At 40.6% G+C, this 27,148-nt stretch overlaps 1 protein-coding gene across 2 annotated transcripts in view; it reads right to left on the reverse strand.

Annotated features, from left to right (window-relative positions):
• The window catches only part of gpc5a (glypican 5a), a 119,035-nt gene that overhangs the window by 90,537 nt on the left and 1,350 nt on the right, over positions 1 to 27,148 (reverse strand). For both annotated transcript variants that reach the window (XR_007814199.1, XM_018683831.2), the window contains exons 2-4: positions 24,200 to 24,361; positions 453 to 913; positions 136 to 369 (exon numbers count right to left, since the gene is read on the reverse strand). Coding sequence is in view for 1 of the 2 variants with exons in the window: in XM_018683831.2 (XP_018539347.1) it covers positions 136 to 369; positions 453 to 913; positions 24,200 to 24,361 (857 nt within the window). In the remaining variant the exon portion in view is untranslated. The remainder of the gene's footprint in view (positions 1 to 135; positions 370 to 452; positions 914 to 24,199; positions 24,362 to 27,148) is intronic.

Genomic DNA, 27,148 nt, shown 5'->3' on the forward strand with positions numbered 1-27,148 from the left:
CTATCTGACATGGTACTAGCAGCTTGAATAGCAGTGTAATTCAATATAAAAAGAAATCCAGGACTGAAATGGTTTATCCTTTACTCCTTCTCCTCCCACAGAGACTAAGTACAGTCTCCTCAAAGACGATCTAACCTGTGCTGAAAGGCGAGGTCCATTTTTCTGAGCTTGCCCGACAGCATCATGAAGCAGCGTGTGAACTCCCAGAAGTACTTGCTCTAAATCCTGAGGCCCCTGCATCCGTACCGACAGGCCCTCCAGTGAGCGAACAAACTCCCTCCAGTGGGCGTCAATCTCGGCCATGCTCGCCAAGCAGCCCCTCATCACATTGAGGCAGTATCCCATGCAGGGCTTGGACTGTGTTAAGCCCTGTGAAGCAAATTACAGTGATTCCAGTGAAGACTTTCATTAATTCAAATCAATAAACACACTTCAGACACACGCATCCATACCTGGCAGTGAGGACAGTAGTGCATCTTGAGCAGGGCCCGCCTGCACTCGCGGCTCAGCTGTAAGTGGTCTGTAGTATTAATGACCTCGATGCCAAGGTGCAGTGCCTGAAGAAGCAGCTTCCCAGAGACCCCGGAGCGAGAAATCTGATCAGCCAGTTGGCCGGGCGCCCCACCGAAAGGTCTCACTTCACGACTCGATGACCTCACACACTCAGCGTATCCTGGTGATATGTCGCTGAGGCCCGGGTTGATGAGGTGGTTGTAGACCAGCGGGAAGAGAGCGTCAAAGAATCGCTGCACTAAGTCGTCGACGCTGAGCTCGGACCCCAGCAGGAAGAGGCCGATGTCAGTGAAGAGTTCCCGCACAGGGCCCGCAGCCTGATCAGCCATGCTGCGGTACGACTCTTGAAGGGTGGCAATGGTGTGATTCTCCGCCTGCCTCATCAGGACCTCAAAAGTCTCTGTGGGATGAACAACAGGAGAAAGAGAGGCGATCTTACTTCAGAGTTAAGTTGTCCTTGCTGCCTGCTGAGAGTCAAAGACGCAAAGAGAAATGAAAACTGAGAAGAGAAGAGAAGAGAAGAGAAGCTGCAGCTTCCATGGATTCTTACTTTCTTTTTGGAAAGTAAGAGTCCATGGGAAGCAATTTGTTCGATAATCAAAAGTTGAGCTGACAAAGAAAAACAGAAAAGAAAGAAGTTACATTGGAGTGGGAACTGCTGTGATATAATATGAAGAGAGCTACAGTATAAATAGTGTTTTAATAAACCAACCACTTGTATCAAAGCAGTGAGAGTGCAGTGAGGGAGAGGAGAGAAAGACTCCTTGAGTTCTTGGAGTGAGAACAAGAAACAAGTGGATAAAACAGAGAAGAGAGGATGGAGGAGAAACATGAGAGGAAAGAAGGTTAAGAGACTGAAATGAGGGGAAAGAAAGGTTAAGAGGGATGAGAGGATGGATAATAGGAACTTCACATATTAATTCCTCAGAGAATAAGCAATTATAATAACATTCATACCATTTGCATACGACACACATGTGCAACTGCCATTATAAAACCATGTACGCATAACAGACTCCATGCTTTAGCTTTACAGGGATAAGATGCTCACTTTGAACCTAAAGAACACAAAAAGAGAGGGAAAGTAATAACTATATAAAGATCCAAGTCTAATTTTACAGATTAAAAGAACTAAGAACTTGAGTCTCTGAAGACGGGTCAAAAAGATGGAGGGGAGGGCGGGGGTAAAGGGAGGGTGAAGTTATAATTTGGATCATAGGAGGTCTAAATGGAGGTTGGAAAAGTATTTAATGTAAATTGCAATTGGATTTCATTTGACCATTTTGACTAAGGCACAGCATGCCAGTGCTAATATGGAGTTCTCCTGAATATATATTAATTTTCTATATTATTCACACCATTTATTTCTGTACTGTGAATGTAAAATTATCCACATTAATAATTAAGATATGTGATTATCTTAATGAATAGGTGCAAATGTGTTATGCAATGTCAACACAACATTTCAGTCACTTGATTTTCATATGTAATGTCTCCTCCATAATGAATGTGTGCAAATATCAAACTAAGTCTGCTAAGCTGTGCAGGACACGAACTGAAAATACCTCTGTCTGAAGGAAACTAATGCTCAGGCCGCTGCATCAGGAGGGAAAAGCATATCATACTGTTGCTGTTTTGTCTGCCACAGCAGTGTACCCATTGCTGTAAGCAATATCTAGCTTTGCTTGTCTGTGTGTGTGTTTCTGTGTGTGTATTTTAGGAGCAGCTGTTTAGGAAAGTGTTTGGATTGTGCAACATTATGGCATAAAAAGTCACATAGGGGGAAAAAAATGTCCTGATGTGCCAAAGATACGCTTGAGGACAGAAATGAAAACTGGTTCCCACTGGGCACCTGCAAATTCTGTTTGAAATGTAAAGTGAAGCGCATTTAAAGGAAGACTCTGACATTTTAGGACACTAAAAAAATAAAACACTATTAATGGCACAGAAGTTTAATTTGAAGTGTAATAACACTGAGTGACAGTTTTATGGCGGAGTTGTAAAGCAAAAAATAACATGTTTCTTCAATAAAACTACATCTACTGTTTGAACATTCAATAACCTTTAACAATAGACTTTGACTCGAGCCCGGTTTGCTCGCCTTAGATATTGACATGAAAGCCATTTCCAAGTGAGAAACTGGTAATTATGGTAACTCCAGTGAACATGACAATAACCCCTTACAAAACCGCTCTTTTTTTGTTTTAACAGAATAATCCCACAACATATGACGTAGCTGTTTCCCCCGTTTCCACTCTTAATGCTAAGCTAAGCTTATCATCTCCTGGTTCCAACTTTATATTTAACACACAGATATGACAGTGGTATTGATCTTCTCATCGAACTCAAGATAGCAAATAAGCGGATTCTCCAAAATGTCAGACTATTCCTTCCGCTTTCAGAAAAGCGATAGCACGATCTTGTACAGGGATGGACCCAGTAAACCATGACAGTGAACGTGCACGTATGATACCAAGGTGCTGAAACTAGGGGGCGCTCTTTTTTCTTTTCTTTACATTTCAAATCCATATACTTCACTGTGTGGAACAGTTTGAGATCACTCTGTTCAGTCATCATTCTTTGTGCAAGGTAAACTGAAGATGTAACAGCCTATAGTTTTTCAATAACAGGTGAGGATGTATAGAAAAAAATATAAAGTTGCACTGTTGCCATTAATGTGATTAATCATCTGAGTGACACCTGATCCAGGTCAGTATCAGCAGAGATATCAATCCAGTACATCCTCACACATTACAGTATAATTTCCCTGAAACATGATATGAGAATAAGCAAGCTCAACATGTTTTTATAGACATGAAGGAATAACCTCAGCACAATAGAAAATGTTCCACCAGTCTAACAAGCTTGCCTTTATCCCCTTGTCTCACTTTTTTCAGTTTTTGTCTCCGCTAATACCTGAGCCATGGCCATTCCCACATCATGTGCTTGTCATGAGGTGTGAGGCAATAGTCAGGGTGAAGGTCTGGAGCTGCCTAGGGGGGCTGAGAGTCTGTTGTGTGTTGGGGGGTAACGAGTGTGATAGGGGCTTAGACGGTCAAATGCTGTATAATATGCACCGGCGCGGAAATACTGACCGAAAGCTCCCCTGGAGAGGGCGAATGTGAGGTGGTGGGGGGTCAGAGAGGTAGCTGAATCTGATCACAGGTCTTCTGTGATTTCGCACGGACGTGATAGGTCTAACAAGATGTGAAAGTCAAGGATGCGTGTTTATGTGTGGATGAGAGAGAAAGCTGTGCCTCCCACACGGCGAGCACTCTGGTCAGAGAGCAGCGCGAAAAACAGAGAGAGAGGGGATGTGTAAAGAATGACAACAAGAAGAGTGACAGCTGTGAAAGCGCAGTGTCGATGCCGCATGTGTGTGTGACTGTGTGAATGCAACAGACAGAGGGAAGAGACTCAGACAGAGAGAGACACACAGAGAGGAAGAAATATGTGCTCATCGAGTACAGTTAGAGATTACTGCAACCCTGGGGTGTATGAAGCAGAGCAGGCCGAGTTATGAAGAGTCCCACAGGGATTACAGCACGTGCTTCGGGGGGGTTTACCACATTAGACTGTGGGGTTAATGAATCCCACCTGTCAGACCACATAACAAATATCTGTGTAGTAAACAGATTTTCTCTGATTTATCACCAGTTTCTTCTTCTGCTGCTTCCTGGGACATACATTTTGTCATTGAGGCTCAGTTTTCTCCAGTAATAGGTACATAAAGGCAAACTTAAAAAGGCATGGATAATAAGCTGATCAGCGATTCTGCTGTCTAAACAAGTCTGCTCTATTAGAGGAACACCCACGCAGAAGTTGCTAGCTGTCCAGGCAGTGTTAATGGCGTTATTTTTCACAAAAAAGAGAGTGTGAAGCTGCGTCTCTCACTTGGAGACTCAGACTAGCGGCCAGGCCTCTGGGCAAGCCTGAGGACAGAAAGAAAGAGAGAAAAAAGAAAAAGTGATGTAGGAGAGTTGTAAGGAGGAGGATGAAAAGAAGGTGCATCTTTTACATTAAAGCCTACTGTATCTGACACTGATTTCATTTTGGCCAAAAACATTTCTGCAATCACTATTTTAATATCAACAATGGATCAGATGACTATGTGTGATGTGAAAGAGCTCGTTCCTTATGACAAACCCACTGTAAAATATCACCTGGTTCCACTTTCCATCAACTACACAGAGTGTTTTAGCGTCTTTCAGCTCATTGTAACTTTGCTGTTTTGGTTTACACTCACTGCTTTCATCTATAGGAGCGGCAGGCCGCTGCAGTCTACCTGCTCAGCACCAAACGACAGACAAACAAAATCAGCAACCTGGTGAACACACTGGAGAATTTAGCTGCTAATGATACAGACAGTTCCCTTACCAGTTGGTGGAGACCAAAACAGAGCTAAGACGAGAATAAATATTGGACTGGACCAGAAACAGAAACACTACTCCAAATGAATGATCGTGTTACTTTACGTCTGGTGGATTGAGTAAATAAGCACGTGTTTGCTAATGTAAATGTTGTGTTTATAGCTTGTTTCTGCAAACTGTGGAGTCCCTTGATTCAGCCACTTTTATTTACACTTCTATTTCTTCCTTATATTTACAATGAGGATGCCATGGTTGTACTGTGGAGTGACTTTTTACACTGTTAGTGAAGATCTGGTCGGCTTCAATTAAACGCAACAGCTGAAACATGGTGGGTATACACACGTGAGTGTGTGTTGGTAGTTAGGTATTCACAGACACTCTGAGTCTTGATAACATTTTCTAACTATGTAAAAAGGCCAAAAATATTATTAAATATGATACATTTACTCTGAACAGGGTCAAGGGTAAAGATATTGTTGAATATTTTTTGCACATAACATTTTACAAGAGCAAAACAGGACTGTGAAATGTGTTTTGGAATTATTTTTACTTATTTGTTTTGTTGTTTTAAGCAGGAAAAACAGCAGAGCAATGAAAAACATTACCAGCTGTGGGCCTGACTCCGTTTTAAAATGGTTTCCCAGCAAGCTTCCTGCTCTCCCACGCAGCCAGGACAAAGAGCGATAAAACAGCATAAACACAAAACAAACAAGACAAACATTCTTGATTTATGAGGGCCAGAGAACAAGTATATAAAAAGTATGGAATTCAAAAGAAGACAGAGAAATGAAAATAAAAATTAAATGTGTACAGAGACAGGTTACACAGAATTTAAACAGATGAGATAAGAGACAGAATGATAAAAGGCTCTGTTTACAGTTTGGTCACATTTTAGAAGAAAATGGATCATTATTTAAACTATAAAAGGAGGGAGCATTTCTATAGGAACAAGGGATGTTAGCATGTGAACAGAAAAGCATCTTAACCCAATCAGCCCACATTAATAAAAATGTTTATTATTATTATCATCATCATCATTATTATTATCTATTTATTGATAAATCCATTTCTGATTAATGTTAAGGAACTTCAAGTAAGAATGTATAACTTTCAATCCATCATGTGCATCATTTAGAGTCACTTAAACAAGTCAATATAACATGCAACACATCAACCTGCTCCCTCGTCTGCTGGCATGGTAAATAAATTCTGATTATATGAACAATGAATGTTTGAAAGCTCGGGTACCACTGGCCATCATTCAGACATATTGGCTATTATATACCAATCACAAAACCCCTTCAGTTAAATTCTTCAGCAGCAAAGCTTTTCTCCATGTCTAAAAGGCTTTTACATTTGATCCCATTTTCTTCCTTTCTACCATAATTGCTGCACTTCTCATTTTCTTTAATGTAGGATGATCTGGTTAACTGTGACAGGGGTAGCTAACCGACTGATGAGTTACACTTGAGGTCAGGGCTTCTGGCAACTGGCACTAGACTAGAAAAGAAGGGATTTTTATTTCACTCAATTATCATCCCTCTCTCTCTGTATCTGATTTCTCTGGGAGCTAACAGTGATATTTTGTCAGAAAGACACAAGACCGTTATTAACAGAAAGCGTGTGACACAGTAACAGCAGCCCAACAGCAGAGGTTGAAGCCACTTGAAGATGTGAGCTGATAAGAAAGTGCTGGGTGCTGCTTTCACCACCAGAGGGAGACATTTTTTTTGTTTTAATATGCACATGCAGAAAATTGGATCAGTGTGATGATGTTGAGGAGAAAACAGTACAGCCTGTTAAAACGGACTGAACATGTGCTGCATGCTCTCTCCAGAAACAGAAACAAATGTTCCAAATGTTCTTCTTTAATCTTCTACTGGTTCTTCTTCTGTACGTTTTTTGGTCGCTTACTACTTCTGAAATCATTTTAACTTTCAAAATATTCAGATTTTTCTTCTTTTCTGTTGTTGCCATTCAAATAAAGGCTTCAGCTATTGTTTTAAATCTTCAGCTTCTGAGTTTTGCTTCTGCATGGGTCTGTTTTTCCACTATTTTCTGCCATTTTTCTACATTGCTTCTTTCAGTTCTCAGCATTCACATTTTCTTCAGGGAATGCTTTTTCTATTTCTGTACTGTGTTAAAACACACACATTCCCATTTAGTCACATCACCTGTTAAGACTCTCGCTGTTACTTACCCTGATTTGATACAGGCATCAACTAAGCACCTACAAATAGCAAAATGTAACTCAAACTACAAAGCATTCAAAGATATAAACTGATATTAAGGTCAAAACAGGTCCCTGTGCTGCCAGTGAGAGTAAAATCATTTGCCCTCTGTGACTCTTCGTGAGCATCAAATACAGTGAAAACTGAGACATGGTGTTTAAAAAAACCACACTCATTTTGCTCAACTATTTACAACTGCAAAAGTTTTAAGTGGTACCACAATTTCATCACAAGACATATAAGCTGTCGAATTTCTGCAGCAGCAGGTATTATTAATGTACTGCATCTACAGCCTCTGCTTATTTATCTCTCTATTTCTCTTTCTCTTTCTCTGTGTTTGTGTGTGTGTAGGTTAAGGTTGGAGTAAGGGCCAAGGGAATTCATTATGTCCGTGAGTGTCCTCACAACTAACATGTGTGTGTGTGTTTGTATTCATAGACATGCCATTGAGAAAAAAGATCAGTCAGCTGGGTGAGAAATGAGATGAGTCTTTGTAGTCGAGGACCCTTTTAAAACAGAAAACAGTGCAAAGGCTCCTGCTCTCTCTCTCTCTCTCACACACACACACAGAATAAGCAGAGACATGGTTGATACAGTTATTGTGTTATATTGCAGTGTATCCCTAAATATCAGCAATATCAGCTACTTTGTTTGAAGGTTTCCATGTTTCCAGGTTTAGAGCGCTCAAATGCCACCAGCTGACCTCAGCTGAGCTGCTGAGCGGCGCAGCGGTGGCTTTTACTAATGTGATTCATCCTCTGTGAATGGCTGCGACCACAACAGAGGAGCCCAGTGACATCTGATAGGCTGCAGAAAAGGCCATTCTCCATCTAGAGAGGATGAGTCAGTGGCTCTGTGGGTTCAGCTCATCCCGGAGCAAAAGACACACAATGAAAGTCAATGACTTACAGGGTGGCACTGTCAGTACAGTCAACAGAAAACTATGTCTTAATTGTGGCATATTAGAGGATGAAAGAGAGCACCCGCACGCTTTGTTGCTCAAGGATGTAGTATGATGACATTGTTTTCTGCACAAATGTTTGTGGTAACTAAAAAGAAACAGAAAGGGGGGGGGCACACTCTGATTGCTTTAAAACACAAAAGGATGTAGGGTAAAGTTTGTATCTATCCAATCTTACAGTAACTTCAGTTTATTCTAAAAATTTGTGTTCATTTATTGTTCACTTATCGTTCACGTATCGTTTTCTTCATATAAGTTCAACTGTGCATCTCTCATTTTTGCATGTTCAGCTTATCTGCTGAGAGCTGCTGCTGGCAGTTAACTGGAATTAATTATCTAGCAGGGCACGATTTGAACACTGTGTCCATTTTCCCTCAAATTATCATCAAATTACAAAGTTTCTTCTATGAAATAAATCAGGAATTACGGGCACATGCACTATCCTTTAAGTGTTTTTAGCAGCCATTTTATTTGTAATGTCAAAACTTTACTTTCACTTTGCCTCCATATAAATCACAGTTGTGCACAAACTGGCTTTAGATTTAGCTGCTAATAAATCACCTCTGTTTTAATTTACTACCTGCGTTCCTCTCAGGCTGTAAACTGGAAGCTGGTCTGGTCTGACCGAGTTATCCTAACAAACTAACAGACTCTTAAGCTGCTGGATACAGAATGTAAAAATAAACCTGCCGGTAATCTCTGCAAAGAAGCAGCGGTACACGTTTGCAATGTCAAAGCACCTATTCACCAAAATCCACTGAATTCAGGACTGTCTAGGATTTGATAAGAGTTTAAAATAATCTTATTTTAGCCTTTCTGGTGTGACAAATTTTCACACAAGGATGTTAAGTTTGTGAGGAAGAGCAGGCAGCTCCGTTATCACACAACACAACACAGAGCTCTCTGGGTTTGAGCTGAGGAAAGTGTCTTGACAGACACACCTGGCTGCGTCTGCATGAGCTGGCTGCTCGGAAAGAAAATGAACGTATGAAAAGACAGAGGAGTGACAAGAAAACAGATAAGGCAAATGAATCAGATTTTGCATTGAGACAGGAACGTGGTACACACAAACAAACATGCACACATCCTGGCAGACTGTCCCGATTTAGCCTGAGATTGAGGTGAAGCACAAAGTGTTATTCAGTGTGGATGAGTGAGCTCAGTGTACCTGCCTGCTCTGATCTACAAACAAACCACCAAATAAAACTGGGTCTTTGTGTGTGTGTGTGTGTGTGTGTGTTAAGACATGTGCAGGCATGTTTGCATGAGGACGGGGGAGAAATACATAAGAAGGGAAAGATCATGTCAAACTGTCCCATTTCAAAATGCTTCTCCACAAAAGTTTCAACCGTCTGGATTGTCGATCTGCCTTCTTTTCAACCGCAAACAGCAACCGACTGACCACACTGACCTACAGACAGCAGAGAGAGAGGGTTCCAGAGAAAAGTTGAAAAGCCCTGAGATGTTTTCTTTTTCCTTCCGTCTACAGTTTCAATAAAGGGGGCATTGTTTCAAAACTGAAAACAGTCGCCTGCTCAGAGGTGTTACAGAAGTGTGCTGTGGCTCAGGCTCTCTCAGAGAAGGGGGGGGGTTGATTTATTTAGTTAAAACTATGTATGAGAGAAGAGAGGAGAGGAGAGGAAAGGAAAAATGGCAAGAGCAATTGAAGGGAAGGGAAAGAAAGAAAAGAATGAAAGAAGCAGTGGAGAGGAGGAAAAAGCAAGGACAGCAGTGGAAAGGAAAGGGGAAAAGTAGAGGAGAAGTGAGGAAAGTAGATGAAAGACAGAAAGAACATGAGAGCAAAGGAGAGGAGGGGAGGACAGAGGAGGAAAGGAAAGGAAAGGAAAGGAAAACACACATTAAGACCATGAGTCATTTTAATCTGTTTTGCCTGGAGTCAGGCTCAGCTTACCATCAGCCTTTATCTGTGTACTTCCTCCTCCACATCAATAAACACGCCCCTCCCTACATACATTACCCACTGACAAACACACATTTATCCAGAGCAAATTCAGCCCTCCTGTCATAAATCTCTCAACACCCACCTGAACTACAACAAAAGACACTTCCCTCTGTCTGTCTGCCTGTCTGTCTCTGCATCAGCCTTTTTCCTCTCCATCTCTCTCTCTCGTTCTCAGCTGCTGCTGCTGCTGCTGCTGCTTTCTTTTACCTCCAGAAGGCTTAAATGTCAATATTTGAGGATCTGTTGCAGCTCTTCAACACTTCAAAGCGCACAGAGCTCTGCTGTGAGCATAGCCTTTAATATGCCATTCAGGAAAAGAAGCAGAGAGGGTCAATAAAATGAGGCACAAGTGCTTCTTGTAGGGAAGTGTGTGTGTGTGTGTGTGTGTGTGTGTGTGTGGTATGTAAAGGTCAAATGTCTTTTCATACATGCTGCTCATGTAGAAACACAGGTCAGGTTTAGCACACGTTAAAGATTTTTCACTGAAAACACACACATACACACACACATCGAAACTCAGACAGTCAGAGGGGAAGAGAGGGCTGCCACAGTTTTAAGAGCCAGAGTGAAAATAATAATATCATAATAAAGCTTTCATTAGCTTTCAAAGGTGGCTCTGTGTGAGGCTGTCGAAGGTTTCCTGCCGGCTGGCCTTAGGGAGCTGTTAGATGCCAGTGAAGGAGCCAACAGGGCTGTCATAAGCCTCAATAGAAGGGCTAATGCACACAGCATGCCAGTGATTACTCTGTTGAACTGGATAATTACATTACATTAAAAAAAAAAAAAAAGATTATATGGAACATTAGGTTCAGGGGTCTGAAAGTGGTAAGCTGTGTAATTTCACCCATCGACTGGCCTTCAAAAGAGGAGCCATCATGTTATTGATAGAGTTCTTATTACAATGGCCCTTATTAACTAAAGGACATGACTTGTATAAAATAGAAGCACACCAGTATTCCTGCAACACTAACCTGTTAAAGGTAGCAGACACAGGTCACAGCTCACATGCAGGTTACGGGCAATGAGTTTAGGAAGTTTTGGAGGAGACATTTTAATTTTAACATATTATAGCGCTCTGCTTCAGATACAAAACTTAAGCATTTGAAATGTGATATTCATTCATTTGGATTTTTTAGCTATTAGATATATTTGTCTTGCTTTAGTATGTTTTGAAAAATATCAACGTTAAATATTAAGCTGTTTTCCCGTTCAGAGGAGGTTGCAGATTTTAGCTCTGACTCCTTAAAACTAAGCTTAGTTTACAGTTTAATTCTGCAATAGCAGGTGGAAGTATCTTTCTGTCATCTCCCTGTAACCATGACAATAATAATCATGAACTTTATTGAGATAGCACCTTGCAAACACCAAATGAAGTTCGATGTCTAACCCCTGGTAATATGTGCCAGAAAACAGAGCTTTGTTACCCAACATCTCTCTCAGGCTAAGACGGAGATAATATCAACCTTACGAACCTTCTTAAGCTTTAAAGTTATTTTAGATTTTCAGATTAACAAGTGCTTCATGATCACTTTTAGAGCATCATAAGAAACATCATGAGGAACCTACACTTTTATTGTTGTTGTTCATTTCTAGGTCTGTGGTCTACTTCATCATGAACACAGTCATGACTAATGTAAAATGAGTGATAGTGGTTAAATTAGAAAAAAAATATAAAAACAAACTAAGACACATGCACAAATTAATTTGCATAATTGATCTGACAGTTTCCGTCGTCATCCTCCTCCTCTCCCTCTTCATGCCTCTTATATTTTCTCCTGGCTGTAATGACACTTCCCCAAATTTTCAGGTTGCATACATTTTCTTTTCTCATTATTTATGATGTGTATGTTGTTTGCCACACACTTATAAACAGCAGGTCTGATACAGAAATAATGATGGAATGAGATTCACAGTAGAGGACATGCATATTCATGAAACGTACAGGACCCATCATTGCTTCATTTTAGGTTTAATGTGAGTTTAAGAGAAGAACATCTTGTGCCTCGAGCAGCAGTTAAATCAATCAAAGTTAACTTTCTTAAACTTCCACTCATAAATTATAAACGGCACCAAGCTGAAAGCTGCAGTCTGCTCACTGCACACTAAGCTATGTTTTAATACTGGACGACTCCAAGTATAAATCATTTCTTTGTGTTGTTTAAAACACTTGTGATTGATCTATTTTTAATATACAGTACAGCTTAATGAGTTCTGCATCATCCTCAGCACCACAGACAGCATGCGTACACACCCGCTCTGCTTTGAGAAATTTAAGAGCCTTCGTAGATATGCTCTTAGGAAACCCTCATCAGATCGATTGTTATCGGGACCTCAGGTCTTATCTTCACTGAGAAGAATGTTGGCTGTTGTGGAAAAGTATTATGAAGAGGAAAAACTGAGACATGCTTTTGTGCTTTATTCCAACTCTGTGGTTTTCTGGTTATTATATTAATATGTTGCTCCTATTACTTCTTTTTAAATATAAGCTTTTAACATGTTCTGATTCACAGTCAGATTTAGACTTCAGTGAAGATTTGAAATCAGCAATATTATTTAGGCCTCTTTATTTTGGTGTCTACTGTTGACATAAAATAGGAAAGTTATGTAACTTTTTGTCATTGATTTTAAAGCAGCAATTACTATTTTCAGCACCAATTAACTTCTTGATTGTTTTTAAATTGATCAATAAATCTTTCTATAAAATGTCTGAAAACAGTAAAAATTTCCCAGAAGCCAAGGCGATACCTTTTCCTGATTCTCCTCCAAACAATCCAAAACAACAATATTCAGCTCACTATCATATCATATATCCTGGAGGCTGGAACTAAAAAATATATGACAAGTTCACTTGATAATGGACTTGAACAAATGATTGTTTTGGTTACAAAACAGTTGTCAATTAATTTCTGCCAAATAATCGATTAATTCAGACCTATTTGATTTTAGTTTACATCTTATACTTGCATATGTTTTCAACACTAATGTCATGTGTACTTATGTATCCTGTCTATGCTTAGAACTGCATTTCTTAGAACTGTTTTCTAACACAATAAAAGGAAATAAAATCACTTTATTTTTTTACTGCAGTTTCACTGTGAATGACTGAGCCTGAGAGCAGCTTATTTAGAGTCTCAGAGATTGTGGCACACGCATGTAAAAACTATCATGTAACTATGAATGTGAAAAGATGAGCGAAGACTCTGAGCCATGGAGCAAATCAGAGGAGGATTAAAAAGTTTATATCAAACAAACTTACCACCAGTACTGAAAAAGGCCATCAGACACTAGACTCCCAGCAGTAAAAACAACACTCATTTGTCACTCATGCCAGGATACAAGTGATAAGCAGGACAATTATGCCATTATATCTGCCATGTAGGGGGAGTGAGTGGGAGCAGACAGTAGGCTTGGTGTGTTGTTGCTGTGTTAGTGTGTTTAGGATTTCATCGCCCAGACGACTGTGGCCTAATCCCTGGAGACTCCTTCCTTATACTTGGGAAATACTTCCTTCCATCAGACTGACAGAAGTAGTTATTTCTCTTCTCCAAACAACTGCAGTGAAACAGAGACGCACAATCCTAAGAAACATGCCAAGAGTCCAAGTGAGCTGGGGGGGAAAGACAAAAAAACATAAAGCTTTCATAAATACTTCAGTGCATTTAAGCTGAAAACCCTTCCATTTCCTCTTAGTATCAGTTATAGAAAGTCATTTTTCTCAGCCAAATGTTCTGATTCACCAGAGAGCAGCCCTTATTTGTGTCTGGTTAACCCCTGAGCTGGACATCTAAATTATTTGAAGAATGACTGGTTTAACTTGAGGGCTACTTCCAGAAAAAGCACCTATTATGGGCCGAACCATTCACTTAACATACCACCAAATCAAAGTAACATGGTTTGTGTGGAAAGCTGTGAGTGTGAGCTCAGTCTTTGCTGTTCACTGCTAACTGTTGTACTTTTTTTTTAGCTGTACAGTCAGCTCTCCCACACAAACATCACAGGGGAATATTACCCTGCTGGACTCCACACAGCTCAACACTATGTAAATCTGTACAAGGAAAAGAACTGTGTAAATCTGTCATAAAGATACAAGTTCCTGTTTAGCAGTATGCTTTGTCATCTAATCTAGAAAATGGCCCTAAGACAACAGCCAGCAGCCATAAATCTCCATTTCAAACGGGCACACAGGAGACAAACAATGTAAAGTGCTGACAAGTGTGTGTATTTTTAGGGTTCATCTCTATGCAGTGAGTGGCTACAGCGCAGTGTGTATACTGTGTGTGTCTGTGTTTAAAAGAGACAGAAACAAAATGTAAGACAGACTAAGTCAGGGTGAATGTGTATTCATGTTGGCAAGTGTGTGTGACTGTTGATGTCCACCTCTGGGACACACGGCAGTCATCCAAGATTTGAAGAGGTGTCAACTGAACTGGGTCAACTGCAGCAATAAACCGAGCGAGCAAGTATGCACACACGCGCACACACGCACGCACGCACGCACACACACACACACACACACATACACACACTCGCAGAATGATGGAGAGTTAACAATCAGCTTCATGTATCGCACTTTAACAGCACTCAAGGGTTTTTCCTGGAATGTCAGATGAGGATGTTGGGTATTAAAGTTATTTATGGAAAAAAAACAATATAAAACTGCAGTTTGCAAGGTTTGGGTTTCTGTGGTTCAATCTAAAAGAGAAGAACACATGCTATATGCTAAAGCACAGAAACATTTGTTTGCCAAGCAGACACTTAGCGTAGCATAAAAACTGGAAACAGGGAGGAACAGCTAGCCTTGCTCTATTCAAGTTAACAAAATCCACCTACCCACCACTGTGTCATTTATATATTACTACATTGTTTTCCACAGTTATGTTGCAGTTACAAATGTAATCTACATATCTCATCTGCCCTGACAACACCACTGGATCTGTCAGGAGGAGCTGGAAAACGCTGCTGGGGAGAGGCACATCTGGACTACCTTGCTGCCGTGACCTGACTCCAGAAAAGCAGCAGAAAATGGACAGATGGACGGATGGATGGATGACAAATGTAATCACTATGAACTTTTTCTGTATTAAACCAGACCACGACGTTTCCCCAACACTAACCAAGTGCTGTAAGTGTCAATAATGCTGAAGTCACTATTAAGTAAATAGTATTTTGGCAAAAAACATGTTGTCAGTGAACATTTTACTGAAACATTCAGTATCAACATTTAGTTTAAACATTTTCTCATTATATTCATAAAAATTTATCCAATTAGCAAAACCAGCAGACACCCCAGGAAGTCACTGCTTCTTGACAAGAAATAGCCCAGTTGAAAAACTGCAAAACTTTGGCTTCTGTGTGGATTAAACAATCAAGATATAAGGTATTAATTAGTGAGCTTTAGAGGTGCTAGTAGGAGGATTTTGTCACCTTTTAACAGAGCCAGGCTAGCAGTTTTATCCTCGTTTCCAGTCTTTAAGCTAAGCTAAGATAACCAGCTGCTGGCTATAGCTTCATACTTAACAGAGACTCTTTTCATCTAACCCTCTGCCAGAAAACAAACACGCTAATTCCCCAAAATGTCGACCTATTCCTGTGAGCACTGAGAACGATCACAAGATTGGAAAAGTGTTACGCTAACTAACATGTCTGACACAGGAGCAGAAAATAGTCCAACTACGTTGCTTCTTTGCAGCAGACCGAACGCCTGGATTGTTGAAGGGTATTGACTCTGAATAATCCTGCTTCCCTCTAAATCCTTATCCTCTGACTTCAAACGCTGTGCAAAGACTTTCAATAGAATCTGGCATCCTCCCAACTTTCTCTCCATCAGTCGCTTATTCTTCTTCTGCACATTCTTTTTCACTCTCTGTCCTCCCCTGGATCAACTGTCCAGCCTTGAATCACAAAGCCAAGCCCAAATTCTGTGGGAATCTCGAGGAGAGGCCCCTGCGTTGGCTGGCACACACACACACACACACAGCCTCATACTCCTCTTGTAAGAGTGACAACAAAGACGGTATGGCTGTAGACCCAGTGGACAAAGAGTCTGCTAAATGAAAGGTCCCACACAAAGGAGCAGAGAGCAGGTTAGAGGGGATTTGAAGGCCAGCTGTGAGAATCAACCTATGAAATCTTCAAACAAATCCAACCACCACTCACTATATTCAATTTATGCAAGTATTCACTACACATTCATCTTGCAAGGTCTGGGTGTTTTTTTTGTTTGGTTTTTTTTTTTACTATTGTACTCTACCTTCTCACCTTTCATTCCATCTTTCATTCACACTCATAGCTTCTTATGCTCGACAAAAACATCTCAGAGTATTCTTTGTGGAGGGACTGATTTGCCAGTGTTATGGAAAAACAAGACTAAGAGTCCACAGCCTTGTGAGGCTCAGACGTAGGCACAGGGGTGCAAACATCAGCATACTAACATGATCACAATAAATATTTTAACATGCTGATGTTTAGCAGGTGTGATAAACACACTGTAAAGTTGGGCTTATAGGAACATCATTCTTGTTACTGGTACTTGGACACAAAGAAAGTATTGGACACATTAAAATACTGACCTAAAGATGGCGCTAGATGAAAAGTTAAGGGATCACCAAGGGAATTTCAGTTCTTTGTGAGGTGGGGGGGTGTTAGTGAATGTCTTTCCCCAAATTCCATGACAACCCATCCAAAGCACAGCAGAGATATTTTACTCAAAACCAAAAGCATCAACCTCATGGTGGTGCTAGAGGTAAAGTCAGTCAAATCATCAACATCATTCATCATCCAGGAGCGCTAAATATCTTCACAAAACTATGTGCAAATTCATCCAGATTTTGAGATATGTTCACAGGATGGGTGAAAACTCTGACCTGCTGATGGCACCACAGGAAAAGTCACAGGATCGCCTAAGTCATTAGGATTCATCCTCTGGACTCTATGAATGTCTGTACTAAAATTCATGGTGGTCCAACTAATTGTTGTTGAGGAATTTCAGTTTGGACCAAAGTGGTGGACAAAGTGACACACAGGGATCACCATCCTTATAGTCATGCCACTGGTGTGGCTAAAGGAGCTCTACAATCTACAAATATGCCACCAAGATGGTATTTTGTGGATAACCTCCAATCTTTTTACAGAGCAAGACAAAAACTGCAATTTCACAGCAACTACCAAACTGTCTGTTTGTTACACTGCTTACTACCAAAGCGGGTATCGTTTATCCCATACTTCTTATATTTAGTATCAGGTGTTTTTTCATAACCAGCAACATTTTCTGACACAATAAAACAAAAGGCAGCTTCTATATGAGACAGCCTGGTGTTTCTTGAGGGGAATGTAACATGAGGAATGTTCATTTTCAAGACAAAAGATCCTAAAATGCAGAGTCCTATAAAAAGCAGCATATTTTCCCTGAGTGAGGCGAGCAGCCAATTTGTGACCAACATAGAAACTTTACTGGAAGGGAACACTGTGTTACTGTAGTCAGTGATGCAGTGCTGTTGAGTGCTGGTCACAGCACAATATCTGTCCTTTGGTAAGAAATTACTGTTTTGAACTTGAAATTCTTGGAGAAATGTGGATTTGCAAAGGAGCACTTAGGTAAGTGTGGTGGCTCCTCCAGCACTGGTTTTAGAGCAACTTTTCTGCACAACATCCCTTGATGAGCAGCCTGGTAATCACACTGAAATATTAAAGCAGAAGAAATGTGTTTATCCAAAGCTCAGACTCATGACACAACTAGTCATCAGTGGAAAATGAGTCAAAGGAGACAATCCAAACCATCTTTTATGTTAGAGCTTACACTACACACACTACACAAAAGAACCATTGAATTTAAAACAACACACCAGACAAGGTCAAATGAATCATCAGTAGTAATGCAGTTAGATGATACTGCCATTGTAAACCAGATGGGTGCAACTTGACAAACTTCACAAGATTACAGGGAGCATCTCCAATCATAATAATTGTGTAGCAAAAACTATTATGGTTTTCATCTTTAAATATCCCCATATACACAGGTTGTGTTGATTGTTTTTATGTTTTCCATCACAAGCAATGTCTACCAAACCACTTTTATGTGTAAGGAGTAGCATAGCCTCTGGTCAGTGCTGGATTAGTCCACTGAAAAATTTGTCTTGTGTAACTGTATTCGCGGTGACTTGGTTAAACCAAAATATATTAAAGAATATACACCATTTCAAAACAGGCCTCTCCTTCTCTCTGCATTGTTACCTATTTAAAATAGGTAACAATGCAGGGCCTGCCTTAAGGCCCAGATAAATTTGCAATTAATGAATATGGAGCCTTGGGAGCCCCCCAAGAGCCTGGGGCCCTGAGGCAGTTGCCCACTTTGCCTGATTGGTAATCCAGCCTTGCCTCTGGGGGCTAGGCTAGGCTCTTACTGGGATTTCACGACATGTGTATGGTAGAAAGAAATCCAAAGCACGTCACATGATAAACTCACATTTAAACCATCTAAATAGATTCACTAGCAGCATAAACAATGAGCCTTAAAATAACAACACAAAAACAAAAACACCTTTAATATTCAGCTGCAGGCAGCTGTCTAAGATTCATTCAGTTGTGAATGTGGAAATAAAGGAAATGTTTCTGTCCACTTATCTTGAAGTATTGTTTTATGGCCTAATAAAATTCTCCTACTTCTTGAGCTAAAACAAACTGGGCACTGGAACTAGGTGAAAAATGAACAATTACAAAACTGAAAAAAGGCTGTACAGCACAGTAATCTAACCCGGTATCCACATCCTCTCTGATATCTGCTTGTGACAAATAGTTCTGGCACAAAGTCTCCTTTCCTCTTTGCTTGTTTTAATTTAACTTGCTGACTGTTTATTGTATCATGTCTCTCGTCTTTTTTTTCAATCAAATCAAAAATATTCTTTTATAGGATTCAAACACAGGATGTTGTGGTTATATGGTATGGGCGTTAGCCAACTGAGCACTGACTTTACTGGATGTAACACAACCAGAATTTATGCACTGAAATAGAAACTCTGCAACAAAAAATACAGTAAAACATCATCCATCCATCCATCCATCCATCCATCCACCCACCTCCCACCCTCATTACTTAGACCTCCTTGGCACAGCATGTGTTGTTCTAATGTGTTGTACTAATTTGACGTCTCCTCTCAGTCAAGCTGTGGGGTCACTGCCATTCAATTATGTTCCTTTTTCAATTCAGAGAGTAAAAGATGTGCAGTGGATCCTTTAAAAGCTGGTAAACAGAAACACAATTAGCATTTATGGGTGTAAATAGCAAATCCTTCGCACAGCAGGCTAGCTTTCTACTTCAGTGATAACCATTTCTCAGTGCTCTGACTGCCTTACATTCATCAGCACAACTTGTGCTTCTGACTCAGCACAAGCTCACAATTAGAAGTACTGCAAATAATTTTAAAAAAACAAAGGCTGACTGACTGTCTGTAAGCTTCCTGTGTCTCATTTTGACTAGATTCTTTTTTTCTTCCCAGGGTACAAACCAAAATGACACATTGACTGGAAGGGGGACCACAAGCCACAGAGTTAATGGTCACAACAGCTTCAATCCACAGACATTCAAGCAACAGCAGCATAAGATTTATAACAGCCACTCTCAACTTGCTCATCAAGCGGTCATGTAATATTAGAGAAGACTTTAAGATGAATTACGAGATATTTAAAAAAAAACACATTTCACTGTCTCCTGTCTATTTTTACACTTTCGTACTTTCTGATTTCTTCATTTGTTTTCATAAAGTGCTGACTGACTCTCTGCTTTTAGGTTTGGATGAGTCTGCACCATTAGGCATTACATGTTTTAAAGGAATAGCTCAACATTTTTTGAAATACACTGATCTGTTTTCTGGTCTTAGTAGTTTTAGTTCTAGTTCTTCAAGAGCTATAAGAGATTATTGAAACCACTCTGATGTCTTCGCATGTACAGAGCTAGAGCCAGGAGATTTAGATTAACAGATATCTGCCCACCAACACCTCTAAAGTTCAGAAACCAGCCCAATGGATCTCATGTGTTTAATCCTTAAATAAACAGAAATGTGGCTGTAGCATCATATTTAACAGACAGATGTAAGACTCATGAGAGCGTGTGATGTTAGTACACAAAACAAATGTAAAGTAATTAACGTTTTATCCCCACTGAGTGTGTGTAGAAATGTATGTTTTCAAAGTTGTTTCTGAATTCAGGTTCGGTTGGACAATGACTCACTGCTGCACCATCAGGGACCAGGTTATAACAAAAACCCTTCCCTCCTTACATCACACAGGGAGCAACCCTGATTATATTTTTTAAAGACCCAGAGCATCCCTCAGATCTGCAGTCAGCACAAGCCAATACACAGCTTTTCAAATAGTTCCTCAAATGAAAGCTTGTCCCAGAGGAAGGCATTCCTCTGATCTGGTGATCTCGAACCGTTTAGCTATGATTTGAGCGGCCCTTTTCAGAGTCTCTCAGGCATCTCAACAGCTGATTCATAGTGGGTTGTGTTTGAGTTTTATTTGACTCCTGCCCTACGGGACGCTGGGATTGCGCAGGTTGGTTGCCATGGATGTAAGACAAACCTGTGCGGGATGAAAAAAGATCTCCCCTGAAGCCCCGCTCAGCAGGCTGCATATTTGTGCATTGTGTGGACGACATGCAGGAACCTCACAACCAGTGAATGAAAACATGCAGTCCTGAGAGACTTACTGACAGACCAGGGGCAGGAGGGGAGGTGAGGGGAGAAAGCGTTGTGCTGGAAAGCTCAAAGGCCGTCTGCTTGACAGTATGCCATCAACTTAGTCTTTATTCTTTTATTTCTTTTTTTCCACCCCAGTTGCCCAACTATCTTTTGGCTGTGAAATGACTTGAAAGGCAGCAGTCAGGTTCATTTCAGGGAGAGATATTGAAATGTTGTGGCACATTTCTCTGAAGAAAAGAGAAAAATGTAATGAACTATTACTGCAGGATGAGCTGTGCTTTGAAGCACTGCTCATAATTAACAGCTCCAGTGTTTGTTTTTAGTTATTTGCGTTACCCATTATGCTAAAAGTACTGAATGCTTTTTCTACATAAAGGATGTCCTTGAAGATTTTTTAACCGCAGCCCATTACAAGCACAAAAACACAAGCACCAAGTCCCCCATTTTATGGGTTCGTTTTATTTCTCGGTGTCTCCTGAGTGTTTCACACTGTTATCCATCTACATTCCTCTAATTTCTTCATTCCCCTCTCCCGTCAGATGCATCACATAAAGATGCCTAATTGAAGGCTTTGCACAAAACAAATGACCACATTAGCCTGCCCCCTTTTAACTCGTCCTTCTTCCTGTCTGTGGTTGTAATGCATTATACACTCTGCTTGTTCTCCGTTGTCTCTCAAATTACAGTGCGGGCTGCCAATCATTTAGAGACTAAATCTATGGAACTTGTTTTCCTGCACACTCACAACCCACCCACCTCCTAGGAGACAAATCTTTCCTGTCAATTTTCCTCCTCTCCTCCACAAAAGTGTTTATGGTGAGCCAGAACAGTAATAACAATAAGTGCTGGGGCTGTCAGCCGATGTAAAATTTTATTTCACTATCAAGGTGATCTGTAAAGTTGTTTACTCTTTTTCACTTCTCTTACAATCAGAAAACACACGGAACAAAACCCAGTCACAGAAGATGAATAACAAACAATTCACTCATATTAATTCAGCATAATTGAACACTCCCTGGATAGGAAAGATGGATTAAATGCTTGACTTGTGTTTCTTTTATGTCTGCACATGAGCAGTGAAACAGCTCTTTTTCCCCCCGCTCTGTTAAGATCTAAGAACCTGCCAGACATTTGTGTCCCTCTGTGGTTCCCATACATATGGTGTTTTCTCCATGTGACAAAAGCTCCTAAAACCTCCATGGCCAAACAGAACAATGCCACGTGGGTGGTTCCGTGTGTGTGTGTGTGTGTGTGTGTGTGTGTGTGTGTGTGTGTGTGTGTGTGTGTGTATGTGTGTGTGTGTGTGTGTGTGTGTGTGTGTGTAAACAGATATTTTAGGCTGTGAGTCAATAAGTCTGCATCAACATTTGAACAAGTATCAGCTTTCATCTGCACAGATTTACTTCAAAAGCAAGACAAACAAAATTAAACAGGTGCAGAGGAAGAGTTAAGATTGTAGTAAACAGTTTTTTCATGTGTAACTTGGCTGAAGTTATGATAAATAGAAATCACGCTTTAAAAAACTATGTCATATTGATTCTATATGTAATCTAACCAGTCACTTTCAGGAGAACATGAGTTTGGATTGAGCATATTGACAGTTAGTGGCAGTAATGTTGCAATGATCCAACACAGTCAGTGAAGAAGATGATTTTCAACTGTTTCCTGACATTTTGGAGACTAATTAATTATTCAATAAATCAAGAAAATAAATATATTAATAAATCATGAACATTATTCTTAGTTGCAGCCCTACTTTGGTCTGCAATTAACTAAACCACAAGAATAGCTTAAGAACATTACATAATGACTTAATAAATGTTATATTCAGGGCAGTTATACTGCTGCTGTGACTCCAATATGCAACTTTAATTGCTTAACTTCTGTTGCCACTTGTATTATGCAGTCTGGATGCTAGAAGCGGTCGCCAATGTTTGTTGACTGATGAGAGCCGATGTTGACAGGGAACTCTGTTTGGTTTGGCAGGAGCGTACACTGGCTGCCATTCCACAGATGAAACTATGTGAGCACGGCTCATTTTGTGAGTATTTTCAAACAGCTACCAGCCCCTTCCGCAGCCTTATTTGACTGCTGCCCTGTGTGGACAAACCCTCAGTCCCCAGACTGTTACGAGAACTTTAAGGGGCAGAAAGAAAACTACACCTTCAGAAATGTAAAGGAGTCTAAATGCATAAAGGATGACGATGTTCAATATTTTTCTTATTGTTCGAAATCCCTACTGACAAGTGTCATCTGTGTAGTCAAAGTGCTACTGAGCCACGGGGCTCAACTGTTAGCAAAAACTATTAAAAACACATTAGTGAGCCACACTGTTGTACTGGCTGCCATGTTCTCTCACTACAATGAATGTGGGCAGTGTAGTTTATTCTGAGTCAATCCTTCACAAAATACTCACTAGAGTACCAAATGTGTATTAATCCACAGCTGAAAATAGAGGGATTAAGTTTTATTTTGTTGATTTCGTTCTCTTCCATGATATTTCACGGCAAGAAAAATATAACAACCCCAGCACTTTAACAGCTTTCATAAGGCTAGCAATGTTTGCAACTTTGGTTTAAGTTAACAGGAGATGTCAGCAGAGATGTAACTTCAAAACCTGAGCAGACACATCAAACATCTGATGAGAAGAGGGCAATGCCCCTGCAAACCGCAACTCAAACACTGTGATCATGCGAAACTCTCCTATAAATCATTTGAGTTTAGGAGGAGGATAACAGCACGTCTTTAAACTGAGAGACATCGTTAAAGTGAATTGGCTTAATGATATGTCTGAGACTGTACATTCAAGTCATAAGCTCTGTGTTTGTTGCCCACCCTTTTCAGCCGTCATATGACAGCTATCAGCTGAAGTGGGAGAAACATGCTTCTCTGGGCAGGGACAGCGCACAGACTGAGGCAAGTTGTTGCCTGCCAGTCAACTGTTGGAGGATGGAGAGGAATGGAAAACATTGAGAGACAGAGGTGACGTGGGTGCTACTCCAGAAATCTAAATATGAGGGTTTTATTTTGTCATCAGGATCCAGTGTAGCAGGGCACCTTGCACAGGAAGGGAAGGTATTAGTAAAAGGCCCCAGTACACATCTCTGACAGACATTTACCCCTACACATGGCCTCCTGAGTCTCCTACAGGAACAGCCAACCTATCTAATCTCATGATCAGACTGCAGAGGTAGATCTGGAAGGAGGACAGACCCTACTCTGTTCACTCTGAAGTGGAGCCTCACTGCACACACACACACACACACACACTGACTCATGGACTGTTTTTATAGCACCCACACAAACCCCAACTCCTCAACATATACTCAGAAGTACACACAAACATCTACACGCATACAATTATCCACATAAACATTAGTGCTCTGATCTCAGCATTACAGCACACGTTTATGAAGTTTAACCCTTGCAACAGTGATGCCTGAACACACGAGCTGGTTAACTCTTACCTTGAAAAGCAGCCACGTTGCGTGAGATGAGAAACTTCAGGCTGGTGCTGGACATTTGGATAAGGTTCTGGATGTCTCTCCGGGCTGCCACCTGGTACTTCTCCTCCATCTTTTTGGTGCAGCAGGTCAGGTTCTTGGACATGCACACCTGAAGGTCGGAACCTAAAAGGCATTGGGAATAAATGTAATGATCTTAAAAATTTTAAGATATCATGGACAGAGGCGACAAAACTTAGAAGCAGGGTGGCTCAGTGCTTCCCTTACAATAAGAAAGATTGTTTCCACCTTTTGTCGTTTCTGTGTGAGATTTGACAGCCATAGTTTGTTCCTGTCATGTATTACTGTGACAATTGTTTCTCTGAAGAATAAAAACCCGGCAATGTTTGAAAAACCCCGGGGGTCATTTAATAACACTTACTCTGTTCTGAATCTCCAGAATCTTCAAAGACTATTCTAGCCATCTGGATGAAAAAATATTGCGTCCGCTCCGACCTGTTTCTCAAGTTGCGACTGTCGTTCTTAATCCAGTTTGTGGGAAATTACATCTGTCTTTGCTCTTTTTGTTATATACAAGAAAAATATTTTGTTATTGTTAGAAAACACAAAATAATATGAAGTCACATCAGCAAGTCAAATAGAACTGATAATGTGACTCAGCACGTATAAATTAAGCAAAGACATATGTTGTTTATGGCTGCCATCTTTGTTTGGATTAGGAAACAGATTTAAAGCTGCAACAAATAATTGTTATCAATCAGTTCATCTTAATCACCATTAATCATTTGGGCAATGTTGGGTTTCTGGGTTTTCCGAACACACGCTAGGTATTTATTTTTCAGAGGAACTAATGCTTGCCTCTGTGACTACATGAGAAGCATAAACTGGGGCATGCTCTCTTTTGGTGCTCCACTTTACACATTTCAAAGACAAGTCAGGTGGATTTGACACCTTAAACTGCCCAAAGGTATGAATAACTGAGTGTGTCTAACTATCTTGAGTATTATCTGTATAGTAGACTGTCTGGCAACCGTCCAAAATGACAAGCAGCTTTTCTTCCTTTAGCAGTAATCACCAGCAGGAGACCAGGACTAGGAGCCTGCAACCATGCTGGCAGCACTGTGAGGCTACACCTAAGCACAGTGGTGCTTTGAGCTAAATGTTAACATTAACACGCTAACATGACAGCACCACCATGTAGGTGTTAAGCCTATATAATCTGTACCATGCTGACTATCTTAGTTTATCGTATTAGCTTGCTAACCTTTGCTGATTAGCACTTAACACAAAGTACAGCTGAGGCTGATGATAAGATCATTAGATCTGTAAGTATATGGTCATATACCTACCTATATGGTCAAAATTAAGTATTAGACAAAGTTGATGGTGTTAGGTGTGAAGTTGTAACAACTCATCCTGTGGGGAACATGAGTGTCTCAACCAAATTTAGTCAAACTGTCCAATAGTTGCTGAGACATTTCAGTAAATGTTTCAGCCTGTTAGTGGTGCTATAGGAAAAGTGAGGGGATCATTAAAGTCAGTGGGCTTTATCCTCTGGGAACCATGAATGTCTATGCAAAATTTCATTACAATCTATGTTGAAATATTCCAGTCTGGTCCAAAATGGTGAACCAAACAATATTTGACATCCTTTTAAAAAGTATTAGGTCATATCAAAAGCCCATTTGTGTGAAACATCAAGTTATTTCAAAGCCATAATAGTGGTAGACCCTAAACATCAGATAAAAATCCACACAATACTTTTGTTTTTCTAGCAGTACACAAGTAAAAAAAATGCTTTAGTGGAGCAAGAAACCCAAAACTTCTAGATCCTGGGAGGAGATCTGAGTCAAGGCGCTATCGCCTCACAAAGTGATGTCTCAGATTTTCCACTACGAACAAATGTAAGCAATCTGCGCGCATACGGGGCAATCAAAACATCTTAAAAGCTACCTAAAACTCTGCAAAAGCCTCTCTGACATGCCTAGGCAGAGCGTGCAGAGCTGTTGCCAGAGACGCTATCAGCTCCCTACGAGGTTCAAGAGTGAGGAGGGAGCAGAGCAGGCGATGGCACACGTGGAGGAATTCAAACTCTTCCAGATAAGACAACATGAAAGCACCCTGGGCCTCGCTTTTCTAACCTAAACGCTTTCCAGAGCTATTTCCAATTCCAACACCACAGACAACAGGTTTTTTTTTCTGGCCGAAGTGACAGACTTCTGACTTGCTGTATCCTGACCTAAACTGAAGGCTGTTTGGCACTTCTTATCAGGCAGGCAGCGTCAAACATGGAAACAGCTCTCCGTCTCGGATTCCTGGAATTTCTGGAGGTTATTTTTCACAGGCCCACACTCAATTATAGATAACTTCTAAAATCATGCTCAAGTATTGACTCTACCTTGTGCCATCTCCCATTACACTATCTGATGTAGTTCAGCAAATTAATCTGAATCCATCAAGGAAATGATTTTCATCTTTCCAGAGTCAAGATGAATTTGGACCTTTTTAGCTGCTGCCAGAGAGGTCAGAGGAGGTGCAGCTTTGAAACAGTAGCATGTGTTTTTACAGGGTCAGTAGCTAAGAATCAGGAGCTTATCATCGCTTAAACTGCATGAGGCTCCCACAGCACACAATTTATCTCGGAAAAAGTAGTTTCCAGTCTGCAGTTCTGTAAAGAAACAGCACAGAGGTTTGAAACTGCACAGGCTCATTTAAGGGGCAGGAATGGTGATGGCATTATAAGGGTTATTTAGAGGTTTAGGAGGCATTTGAGGGTTTTCTGTCAATTGGATCTGTTTCCTCACAGCAGCAGAGGAAAGGAGTGATGAAGTTTATAGGGAGCAGTTTGTGGCAGGATGGTAGTCAACACCATTAAGATTTACTTTTCCAAAAAAGAGCATGGAGAGCAGCAGCAGCAGCAAGTTGTCCACTCAATTACAGCCCACATGAAAT

Source organism: Lates calcarifer, linkage group LG2 (genome assembly GCF_001640805.2).
Source record: "Lates calcarifer isolate ASB-BC8 linkage group LG2, TLL_Latcal_v3, whole genome shotgun sequence".
Taxonomy (NCBI): domain Eukaryota; kingdom Metazoa; phylum Chordata; class Actinopteri; family Centropomidae; genus Lates; species Lates calcarifer.